This window comes from Sus scrofa, chromosome 15, assembly GCF_054392235.1.
Source record: "Sus scrofa isolate SSC_HxYL_T2T_F1_AM1 chromosome 15, Sscrofa_HxYL_maternal_Yorkshire_Landrace_v2.0, whole genome shotgun sequence".
Classification (NCBI taxonomy): domain Eukaryota; kingdom Metazoa; phylum Chordata; class Mammalia; order Artiodactyla; family Suidae; genus Sus; species Sus scrofa.
In genome coordinates, this window is record NC_139397.1 from 120706019 (window position 1) to 120718810 (window position 12792).

A 12792-nucleotide genomic window follows, 5' to 3' on the forward strand; every position below is an offset into this window, starting at 1 on the left:
TTAACTTACTGTATGCTATTTATGTGTGATTTGAAGTAAGCAAGCACAAACGAGACTTCTGAGATTAAACTTGTGTGGAATGACAATTTAGCAGAATGAAACAAACGCAAGACTTAGAATCAGAAAACTTGAGTTTTTAAGCTCAACATTCCCTTTTACTTTAATTTTCATTTAATTCTCACTTTCCCCATCTGTAAAATGATAGAAACATAGTAAACTTTTGCATCATGGCAAAATAAAATTGTATGTGGAACTAGTTCAAAGTGGACTAGCTGTGGATGAACCAGGGCTGACAGACCTTGAATCTTGCCTCCTCTCCACATTCCCCTCCCTCAACCCTGGAGAGTCCCAAAGTCTGTCTGTCTCTCCTTGGACACCAAGGAGAAAAACGTGAAAGTATAGAAGTGGGCAATCCCTAAGACCTTTTTCAGCCTAATGTTCTATGATTCTAACTGTCATATCCTCAAAAAACCAAGTTTAGCAAAGTCAAAGGAATCTGATCAATTACACAATTTTTTTGCACCCTTAGACAACTTTTAAAAAGGAATCTCAGCACTCATCTTTACTGCAAGGACATGCTGACCATGGAGGTGGGTACCTGGTAGGTAGCGAGTGAATGTGACAACATATTGCAGCGACTAGCTCCAAGTAAATCCACTTTCTGACAAACATCCATCTTTAACTTGTCAAAAGAAGCTTTGCTATTTCTCACTTGGATCTGCACCTGCAACCACAAAAATGTTAATTATTATTGCTGATAATACAAGTATAAACATACCATACAGGTTCGTGATACATATTATCAGACACATGAAATTGTAATAAAGAAGACTAATTCCCTTCCCTGTATTATTGTTCTATGATTAATGGAAAATATTTTGACTAGTTTTAGTAATTATAGGAGATCCTTCCCAGCAGATGTCTTTTTTTTCTTTTTCTTTTTTGGCCATCCCGTGGCACATCGAGTTCCGTGGCCAGGGATCAGATCTGAGCCACAGTTGTGACCTAAGCTGCAGCTATGGCAATGCTGGTTCCTTAACCCTCTGTACGGGACTGGGGATCAAACTTGTGTCCCAGCGTTCCAGAGACGCTGCTGATCCCCTTGTGCCACAGCGGGAACTCCCCACCTAGTATCTTTATGCTGAGAAACTAGGTGATAATAGATGAAAAGTATGTAGTTAAGGAGAAAAAAAAGATTCTAAATAAAAAGAAACATCCAGGAGTTCCCATCATGGTGCATCAGAAACGAATCTTACTAGGAACCATGAGGTTTCGGGTTCGATCCCTATCGTCACTCAGTGGGTTAGAGATCTGGCATTGTGTTGCCGTGAGCTGTGGTGTAGGTCACAGATGCGGCTTGGATCCCACATTGCTGTGGCTGTGGTGTAGGTTGGCAGATACAGCTCCAATTGGACCCCTAGTCTGGGAACCTCCATATGCCATGGGTGTGACCCTAAAAAGCAAAAAAAAAAAAAAAAAAAAAAAAAAAAAAAATTATAAGACATCTACTACGTGCCAGGCAAAGCGATACTGTGGTGAGTAAAACAATGTTCTTCCTCACCATCCCTGAGTGAGGAGGCACAGAGAAACAGAATGTAAATAAATAATCTCAAGTCACAAAGATAAATAAATGTAACAGACATGAATGACAACTTTTGATAAGATAGTCAGGGAAGCTGTTGGTGAACTCATGCATGATGTCTGAACTGGGGCAGGAAGTTTATAAGCGGGCCATGCTGAGAACCTTCTAGGCTGGGTAGGTGGGGGCGGGGGAGAGACAAAAGTCCTGGGTGTGGGAGATGCATGAAAAGCTTATCATGTTTGCAGAACAGGAAGGAAAAGGGTAGAGTATATTCCTTCCTTGAGCAGAGAATGGGCTGGAGCATAGAAAGTTTAAGTACAAGATGTAGCTGCAGAGGGACCAGGGATCAGACTATGCAGGGCTATTTGGTACTAGATAAGAGCAGTGGGTTGTTTTCTTTTTTTCAATTGAGGTGGACTTCACATAACATATACTTAAATCATTTTAAAACTACAATTCAGTGACGTTTGTGGAGTGGAGTCCAATGCAACCACTCCCTTGGACCATATTCTAATTTCAAGGATTATGAAAGGGACAGAAAAACAGGTTGCCTAAGGCCACGTGTCCACCTACTTCCCAGGCCTGTTGGCATAATCAGTGAGGCAAAATACTTGTAACAGATAGTATAAGGCCTCTATCAATGTTAAATATGATTTTTCCTATAGGAACTTTAAATATTTATAAAATGAAGGAGTGAATTTTACTATCATGTATGGTAAATGCAGGAAATACAATTTATAATACAGAGTTTATTTAGCAAAAATATATGTTCATAGACATGTCATTGCTTTAAAATTTTGTGGTGACACTATGCATTGTGGCAGAAGGAAAAATTTGACAACCTTCACTTATATTTAATAATCATTTTACATGAATTTTTACTTAAGCTGCATATTCTTCCTTACTAATAAACTATTTTCCTCCTACAAACAACTCCTACAATTCTAGGTAAGCAACATTTAACAGGTAGTTAGATCTATTATGAGAGGGATAAAAATAACAGAAAAGGTTGATAAGGTGGGATGCTCTCAGAGAGTTAAAAAAAGTGACAACCTTTTGTACTTCAACTGAAGATTTCCAAGCAACCAAGAATTGATAATATAACAAGTTTTCCAAAAATAGTCTGACATTTTATGCTCTTGATTAAATAGTCTATAGAAGGTCAAGAAAACAATAAAAAAAAGGGTATATTTTCATACTTTTCTGAACTTTTCCATTTGTTTTAAGGTGTCTGGGTCCAGTTCTTGGGATACATCTTTCATCCACAGCAGAGCTCCTCTGTATTCTGTGCGTGCCTGTTCCATTCGATTAATTGTCATCTGGGTATCAGAGACTGCCCTTTGACTGAATGTTGCTACTTCTTGCTTTAGACGAGACAGAGGAGTATACAGGGCCAATCTAATGGCAGAGAGGTGAAAATCAGAGAGATGTACAGCCCATAAGTAAAATAAAACAAAAACAGCCATAAAGCATAATTTGCTATCAAGATGAGTTGATAAACAGGCAATTATTAACATGCTTAAGAAAATTTAGAAAGCAAATAGAGATCACACAGCTAATTCCGAACTCTTAATAAAGGCATGTCTGTATCTCTCCCTTGCCTTATTTTAGAAAGTTTTTGCAACATTTTGGATGTTTATCCATGTATCAATAATCTGCCAAATAAATCTGCCATTTAGAACAGAATTCCATGAGTAAAATGAGATCCTGTATTCATAAAGCATTGTATAATAAGCAGAAGGCCTTTCTTTTGACAAATTTAGAGAAAACCTAGGATACAGAAAAGCAGATAAAATGCTAAATTAACTAAAGAGGATAAAGTTCTTAGCAGTTGAGGATGAGAACAAGAAAAACAAAAAAGGATTTAAGAAACACGACTCAGGAGTTCATATTGTGGCTCAGCGGTAACGAACCCAATTAGTATCTAAAAGGACATGGGTTGAATCCCTAGCCTCACTCAGTGGGTTAAGGATCCGGTGTTGCCGTGAGCTGTGCTGTAGGTCACAGACGCAGCTCGGATTTGGCATTGCTATGGTTGTGGTGTAGGTCGGCAGCTATAGCTCCAATCCAACCCCTGGCCTGGGAACTTCCATATGCCTTGAGTGCAGCCCTAAAAAAAGACCAAAAAAAAAAAAAAAAAAAGAAAGAAAGAAACAGAAACACAACTCAAACCCAGAACATCTGGTCTCCTTTTGGCTTAGTGGCACTGGAGGGCTTTGTATTGAGTGTCTCCTTGTCACCTCCTTAAAGATGGACTTTTGCATTGATGTGGTTATTTCAAAACAAAGTTATACATCATTACAGGTCTGATACAGCCTGTGTTTATTTTTCTCCTGAAAATGCAAAGATTTTGCCTATAAAGTTACTAATAGTTAACATTTAGTAATTGTAGGTAGTTATTTGCAGCAGGTATCTTTATGCTAAAAAGATGTAAAATAATAAAAAGCAAAGTTGGAGTTCCCATTGAGGCACAGCAGAAACAAATCCGACTAGGAACTATGAGGTTGCAGGTGTGATCCCTGGCCTTGCTCAGTGGGTTAAGGATCGGCATTGCTGTGAGCTGTGGTATAGGTCGAAGACGTGGCTCAGATCCCCCATTATTGTGGCTCTGGCATAGGCCAGCAGCTGCAGCTCCGATTAGACCCCTAGCCTGGGAACCTCCATATGCCGCAGGAGCAGCCCTAGAAAAGGCAAAAAAAAAAAAAAGGCAAAATAAATAAATAAATAAAAAGCAAAGTATATAATTAAGAAATTTTCTCCACTTTAAAAAAGTTACAATGTATTCATAATGTACTCACAGTATCCAAAGAGTGAAAATATATATACATATATACATTTAAATGTTAGCTAATTTGTGCCTGTTATGTTAAACCACTTAAGAAAATTAAACACAGGTCTATAGCTACTTCTAGTAATTAAGCCACCTCTGAACATCAATTTTCAAATAATGATTTTAAATACGAAATAAATAAAAGGTAGGCAACAAAACAGTTATATACTGCAATACAATTCTCTTTTAACCCTCTACTGGAATGAAGAGAAACCTTTACAAACGTGCAAAGTTAGCTACATATATCAGAACTGTCTTACTGACTACAGGTATAAGGATGATGCAAAACCATGGTACACCTTTGCTTGGCTGAAGAACAGAGTGCCTTGCCAGTGGCTTTCATCATTCTGCCAGCCTGCGTTGTATCCCGTTCTGCTTGGAACTTTAAAAAGAGCCCTAGTTCGTTTTCTTCCTCCGATATAACTAGGAAAAAAATTTCAGTATAGTTCATTGTTTCACTTCATCATTTATTTAATACATACACACACATGTATAAAATTCTCACAGCAATAATTCTCTATACATAAGAATTACTTGGGGGAAAAAGAAGAGCAACTCATTTTTAAAATGCAAATTCCTGGGTTCCATCTCCAGAAATGATGATACTGACTTTATAGGTCTGAGGATCTGATTTATATATATATAAATTTATACATATATATATATATATAAGCATTCCAGATGGTTTTTCTTCTATGGACCTCACTTCAGAAAAGATTGATCTTCAGTGAAAAAAAAAATCCAAAATGATAAAACAAAACCACAGATGACACATTTTCAAATATGGAGCGATGCATTTTAGGATCACTGCCTCTTAACAAAGCATTTGGTTTTCTATTTAAACTTAACTTATTCTTGTCTCCCAACCTGGCTTCATTTTCCTATACTTAGTATCTCAGACACATGACTGTCCACAAGTTTGCTGCTAAAACCCTAAAAATTATCTTATAGCGCAGTGCTATTTAAAGTGTGGTCCATGGACCAATGCCAGTCCTGAACCATTTGCTACCAGCATTTAACAAATACCAAAAACTAAGAAACTATTTAGAAACTTTTGCCAATTTAACTGACATGTATTTGTTGAATCTAATAAAAAAAAGTGCATGCTTGTATTTTGCATGTCTTCTTTAATTTTGTTTTTCTAAAAATTCATTTTTATTGTTTAGTGTCAGTTTATAACAGATTGAAAGTAAAACACAAAAGAGAAAATTATCCTTTGCCACAAAGTTTTAGAAGCACTGATCAAGTGGAAAACACCCCTCTAATCCACAATGAGACAAGAAGGTAAGGGGAGCCCATAGAGTGTCCAAACTAAGCTTGAGGTGAAAAACATGACAAGGGTCAGGCCTGATTTCAGCCCAGTTTACTGATGGAACAACTGAAAATAAAAACTGAAAGGGAAGTCCCTTTCAGTACCTCTGAGGCAGCAGAACTCAGGCTTTCTCACTCACTTGTCACTGGTCTTCCCTGTTGTGTCTACAAGGGAGGCCCAGGAGAACTCGAAGATCTTAGGGGAGAGGTGCCTACACACTCTATATTATCATCTTCAGTAAAAGTGAACCTATCTAATAGATAGGTTCAGTAAAAGTGAACCTAACTACAGAATAGATGCAGATCCACAGACATGGAGAACAATGGTTGCCAAGGGGGAGGGGGGGGGAGTGGGATGGATGAGGGATTTGGGGTTATTCGATGCAAACTATTACATTTTGAATGGACAAATGATAAGGTCCTACTGTATAGCACAGGGAACTGTGTCCAATTTCTTGGGATAGAACATGATGGGGGATGATGTGAGAAAATGAATATATATGTGTATGACTGGGTCACTCTGCTGTACAGCAGAAATTGGCACAACACTGTAAATCAACTATACTTTAATTTTAAAAAAGGATTAAATTTATAAAATATTGCCAAAGAATGACATGGAATTAAAGAAAATGTGGAATCTTCTAAACAAACAAACAAAGAAACAAAAACCAAGTGCTGTTTTATGAACTAACCTGATCATGAGTGGATTAGATTTGAGGACTCGTTAATTTAATATTCTGATTACTTCAGAGATTTATGGATTACACACACTTCCTTTTTTTTAGTATAAGCAGATTTATTGAAAATATAATTCAAAATATTTGAAAATTATGATTATCTTGAAAAATCAGACCATTAACTAAAAAAAGAAGTCACCCATTCCACCCCAATCCTTACCCCACTAGACCCACAGACACACAAACTAAGAGATGACTTTGAAGGACTGTGTGAAGCAGATTGAATATCCCACTTACCAAATAGTAGAAGAGTGAGTTTTCCTTTAAGTTTTGCTCCCTCTCACCCAATTTCTACCACCTAGTCTTTATTTATTTATTTTTATTACTCAAATGAATTTATCATATCTGTAGGTATATAATGATCGTAACAATCCAATTTCACAGGATTTCCATCCCATAACCCAAGCACATCCCCCCAACACACATTTCCTTTTAATTAGAACTTCATAAAATATACCTTAATGAAATCTACTAGAAAAAAATATTAATTGGTAGATTATGATTCAGAAAGCTCTCTGAGAACTTGGATTACCTCACTATCAAATACCAATTGAGGAGTTCCCACTGTGGCACAAGGGGATCGGCAGCATCTTGGGAGCACTGGGATGCAGATTTGATCTCCAGCCTGGCACAGTGGGTTAAGGATCCAGCATTGCAGCACCTATGGCTTAGGACACAACTGTGGCTTGAGTCTGATCCCTGGCCTGGGAACTCTATATGCATGGGGCAGCCAAAAAAAGAAGAAAAAGAAACCCAAAAAACAAAAACCCTATATCAACCGAACATGAATAGTCATTGAGCCTTATCCTTATCAATGCAGAAATGGAGGAGATGAAGCTAAGTCTGTGCTGATTCTGTGTTGGGACTTGCTGCCCCAAACCACAGAGACCTTATTCCTGTGCGTTCTCCCCCCCCCAGTCAAGTGATTCTCATAAAGGTTTATATAGCTGGATGAATCTACTAGAGTTGTCTGACATTAGTCTCAACAGAAGAGGTATTAATCAAATAGTCTTCAAGAAGTTGAACATTTATATGCAATCTTGAAGAGAAAGTACATGATGAAATCTATTTATGCATATCTCTTTCTTAACCTGAAATGCTCCACCAGCACGTTAAAAGATCTGGTGATTACAGGACAAAATGCAGGATACACAAACTTGGCAGTGTTCCTCTACATTGCCATTTCTATCACAGGCCTCCCTTGGTCCAGTGCTTGTGATGGTTTTCTACTGCCTGGTAAAATATTTAAGGTCCTCAGCAGTCTGACTTGAGCCTTTGATCTCTTATCACCCTATTAGTCCCATTTACAAACTCTTCTGTCACACAGACTATTTTCACTCTTTAAATTTATTCCCTTGATTCCAAATCCCTTTTCCCCCCACATATTCAACTTCTTTAAATCCTTTAAGTTTTACCTTAATTGCCATTATGAAGCTGCCTTTACCAATCACTCTAGTACAGCTATATTTCACACCTAAAGAATTCGGAGGTGTGTCTGTATCACTATCTTGAACTCAATTACATACTATTATTTGTCTCATTTTATACAAAAAGTTGTTTCTCCAACTATTTCCATGGGAACAGCACAGTCTCAAACATGTAAGGAACTCAAAAAATTATCACACATTTATAATGGATTTCTTGCTTTAATGGGACACAATATATGAGTTTTGATTGTAAACTTTTGAGACTAAATTACATGGCTATACAAGAAAATCATTCATTTGAGCAAATGTGTACTGAGCATGGACTACACTCTAAATGTTGCCTCTAGGCTATGAAGACACAGAAATAAACAAATTCCTGTTCTTAAGGAGAGCATATTCTAGTGGTGGTAAGAAAAATAAAAGATAAAATATACAGAACACTGAATACTGTTACGTGCTATTGCTAAGTAGGCAGAGAGCTATGAAAAAGGGCTCTTCACTTCAGATATGGGGGTCAGGGACTCACTAAAAAGGTTGACCTTTGACCAAATACCTAAAGAAGGTTGGGAGCCTACTATGCAGATATGCCTACAGTGAAGGAGATTAATATGGTTTAAGAGGAGTTTTAGAAGATGAGATAAGCGAAGTAACCAGGACAAGAGAGGTAGCCATGTCCAGCAGGGCACTCTAATTAAGGCAGGAGAAGAGATCCAAAGATTGAGTTCCAACCAGAAGAGGTCCAGAAGAAAGGAGATTCCAGATGGCATTAAGATGGTAGAATAGAAGGACCGGAGCTCACCTTCTGTCATGAAAACAACAAAATTACAACCAAGTGCTAGACAACCACCAACAAAATAGACTGGAAACTACCAAAAGATACATCCTACACCAAAAGACAAAGAGGATGCTACATTGAGGCTATAGAAGGGATGATTACAGGATATAAATAACCCTGTAACCACCTGGTGGGCGGCCCACAAGACTGGAGAGTAACTATCACAAAAGTTTACCCACAAGAATGAGAGTTCTGAGGCCCATGTCAGGTTCCCATGTCTGGGGGATTTGGCATTGGGAGGAGGAGCCCCTGGTGCATTTGGCATTGAGGACCAGCAGAGCTTGTGCACAGGAGCTCCCCAGGACTGAAGGAGAGGGAGATTTCAGGCTTGAAAGGTGAACACAGGCTTTCATGTGAACTGGGCCCCAGGGCAAAGCAGACTCCATAGGAATATGGGTCAGACCTCCCTGAGGTTCTTGGAGGATCTCCTGTAAAAACAGAGGGTGACTGTGGCATGTTGTGGGGGAAGGATGTTGGAGGCAAAGGTCTAGGGAATAACCATCCATGTGAACGCCCTGGGAGGTGGCCATTTTGTAAAAATCTGGCCCCACCCATCAGGGCTGAGAAGCCTCAGGCCAAACAACAATTCAGATGGGAACGCAGTCCCACCCATCAGCAAACAGGCTGCCTAAAGACCTCCCCACACACACAGCCATCTCTAATCACACCCAGAGACAAAGCCCTACCCACCAGAGGGAAAAGAATCAGCTTCAACATCCAGTGGGCGGGCACCAGTCCCTCCTATCAGGAAGGCTGCAAGAAGCCCCGGTATCACTTCAGCCACAAGGCGGCAGGCATAAGAAGCAAGAGAGGCTACAACCCTATTGCCTGCAAAAAGGAGACCACACCAACAATCTATACAAAATGAAAAGGCAGAGAATAATGACTCAGATAAGGAAAAAGAAAAACAAATCAAAAAACAAAAAACAGCTAAGTGATCTAGAGATTACCAACCTCCATGAAAGAGACTTTAGACTAATGATAGTAAATATGATTCAAGATCTTGGAAATATATTGGAGGCAAAGATTGATAAATATAACAGACACTGAAAAAGAAATAGAATATTTAAAGATTAAGCAAGCAGAGATGCAAAATACAATAACCGAAATAAAAATTTCACCAGAAGGAACAAACAGCAGATTACAGAGGCAAAAGAACAAATAAGCGAGCTGGAAGACAGACTGGTAGAAATCACTTGACATGCAATGGAAAAGAGACAAAATATTGAAAAGAAATGAAGACAGTCTGAGAGACCTCAGGGACAACTTTAAACACACCAACATCTGCATTATAGGGTGTCAGAAGGAGAAGAGAGAGAGAGAAAGGGCCAGAGAAAATATTTGAAGAGATAATAGCTGAAAACTTCCCTAACATGGTAAAGGAATCACTCACTCAAATCCAGAAGCACAATGAATACCATATAAAATAAACCCAAGGAGGAACACCCCAAGACACATATTAGTCAAACTGACCAAAATTAAAGACAAAGAGAATATATTGAAAGCATCTAGGGAAAAGAAAAAAATAACATATAAAGGAATCCCAACAAGGTTGTCAGCTGATTTTTCAGCAGAAACCCTGCAGGCCAGAAGGGAATGGCATGATATACTTAAAGTGTTGAAAGGAAAAAAACCTCCAACCAAGATTAATCTACCCATCAAGACTCCCATTCAGATTTGAAGGAGAAATCAAAAGTTTCACAGATAAGCAGAAAATTAAGGGAATCCAGCATCATTAAACTAGTTTTTAAAAAAATACTAAAGGAACTTCTCTACATGGGAAAAAAAAGTCACAACTAGGAACAAAAATATTACAAATGACAAGGCTCACCAGTAAAGACATACATATATACAGTAAAGGTAGAAAATTATCCACACACATATATGCTACCAAAACCAGAAATTATGAGAGGAGGAGGGTATGAATGCAGAACACAGGAGATGCATTTGCAATTACAAGACCAGCAACTTAAAACAACCCTGTATATATATAGACTCATATATCAGAACTTTATGGTAACTGCAAACCAAAACTCTACAGTAGATACACACAGAAAAAAGAAAAAGCAACCCAAACACAACACCAAAGATAATTATCAAACCACAAACCACAAGAGAAGGGAAGAAAAAAAGACCAATAACTAACTAACTAACTAAATAAATAAATAAATAAAATCCAAGGTAATTAACAAAATAGCAATAAGAACATACATATCAATAATTACATTAAATGTAAATGGACTAAATGCCCCAACCAAAAGACACAGACTGGATGGATGGATACAAAAACAAAACCCATATATATGCTGTCTTCAAGAGACCCACTTCATTTGGAGTGGATAAGCAATGAGACACTGCTGTACAGCACAGGGAACTATATCTAGTCACTTATGGTGGAACACGGTGGAGGATAAAGTGAGAAAAAGAATGTATATTGTGACTGGGTCACTTTGTTGTACAGTAGAAATTGACAGAACACTGTAAACCAACTGTAATGGAAAAAATAAAAATCATTAAAAAAAGAATGTATAGATGATAAAATTAATAAATGTGGAATCATAAAAAAAAGATACCCACTTAAGTTCTAGGGACATACACAAATTGAAATGAGAGGATGGAAGAAAATATTCCATGCAAATGGAAATCAAAAGAAAGATGAAGTAGCAATACTTATAATCTGGCAAAACAGACCTTAAAATAAAGAATGCTATAAGAGACAAAGAAGGACATTACATAATGATCCAAGGATCAATCCAAGAAGAAGATGCAACAATTGTAAATATATATGCACCCAACATAGGATCACCCCAATATATAAAGCAACTGCTAACAGTCATAAAAGGAGAAATCAACGATAACACAATAATAGCAGGGGACTTTAACACCATACTAAAAGCAATGGACAGATCATCCAGACAGAATATCAACAAGGAAACATAGGCCTTAAATGATGCATTAGACCAGAAGGACTTAATAGATATTTATAAAACATTCCATCCAAAAGCAGAAGAATACACAATTTTCTCAAGTGCATATGGAATATTCTGTAGAAGAGAGCACATTCTGGGCCACAAATCAGGCCTCAGTAGATTTAAGAAAATTGAAATCCTATCAAGCATCTTTTCCAACTATAACAATATAGGACTAAAAATCAACAAGAAAAAAACTGCAAAACACACAAACACGTGGTCACTAAGCAACATGCTACTAAACAACCAAGGGATCACTGAAGAAGTCAAAGAGGAAATTAAAAAATACCTAGAAGAAAATGACAATAAAGACATAATAATTCAAAATCTATGGGATGCAGAAAAAGAAGTTCTAAGAGGGAAGTTTATAGCAATACAAGCCTTGTTTCAGGAAACAAGAAAAATCTCAAATAAATAACCTAAAGCAACAAGAGAAAGAAGAATAGACAAAACCCAAAGTTAGCAGAAGGAACGAAATTGTAAAGGTCAGAGCAGAAATAAATGAAATAGAAACAAAAAAAATAACCATAGAAAAGATCAGGAGTTGCCAGTGTGAAACAGTGGAAACAAATCCAACTACAAAGCATGAGGTTGTGGGTTCAATCCCTAACCTTGCTCAGGGGTCTGGCATTGCTGTGAGCTGTGGTGTAGGTTGCCAATGTGGCTCAGATCCTGTGTTGCTGTGGTTGTGATGTAGGCCGGCAGCTGTAGCTCTGATTTGACCCCTAGCCTGGGATCCTCCATATGCCACAGGTACAGTCCTAAAAAGCAAAAAAAAAAAAAAAAAAAAAAAAAAAAAAAAAAAGTAAAGAAGACCATAGAAAATGTCAATGAAACTAAAATCTGGTTCTTTGAAAAGATCAACAAAATTGATAAACCCTTAGCCAGACTCATCAAGAAAAAAAGAGAGAGAACTTAAATGAATAAAATTAGAAATGAAAAAGGAGATGTTACAATGGACATCACAGAAATACAAAGGATCATAAGAGACTACTCCAAGCAATATGCCAATAAAATGGACAACCTAGAAAAATGGACACGTTCTTAGAAAAGTACAATCTTCCAAGACTAAAACCAAGATGAAATAGAAAAGATGAACAG

The 12792-nt window shown here is 37.6% G+C and overlaps 1 protein-coding gene across 11 annotated transcripts in view; it reads right to left on the minus strand.

Moving 5' to 3' along the window:
- The window catches only part of ICA1L (islet cell autoantigen 1 like), an 83207-nt gene that overhangs the window by 35563 nt on the left and 34852 nt on the right, over positions 1-12792 (minus strand). For 10 of the 11 annotated variants that reach the window (XR_014828953.1, XM_021075560.2, XM_084998423.1 and 7 more), the window contains 3 exons: positions 4712-4835; positions 2782-2980; positions 599-724 (listed from right to left, as the gene is read on the minus strand). Coding sequence is in view for 10 of the 11 variants with exons in the window: in XM_021075560.2 (XP_020931219.1) it covers positions 599-724; positions 2782-2980; positions 4712-4835 (449 nt within the window). In the remaining variant the exon portion in view is untranslated. The remainder of the gene's footprint in view (positions 1-598; positions 725-2781; positions 2981-4711; positions 4836-12792) is intronic. The other variant, XM_084998426.1, reaches the window with a different exon arrangement.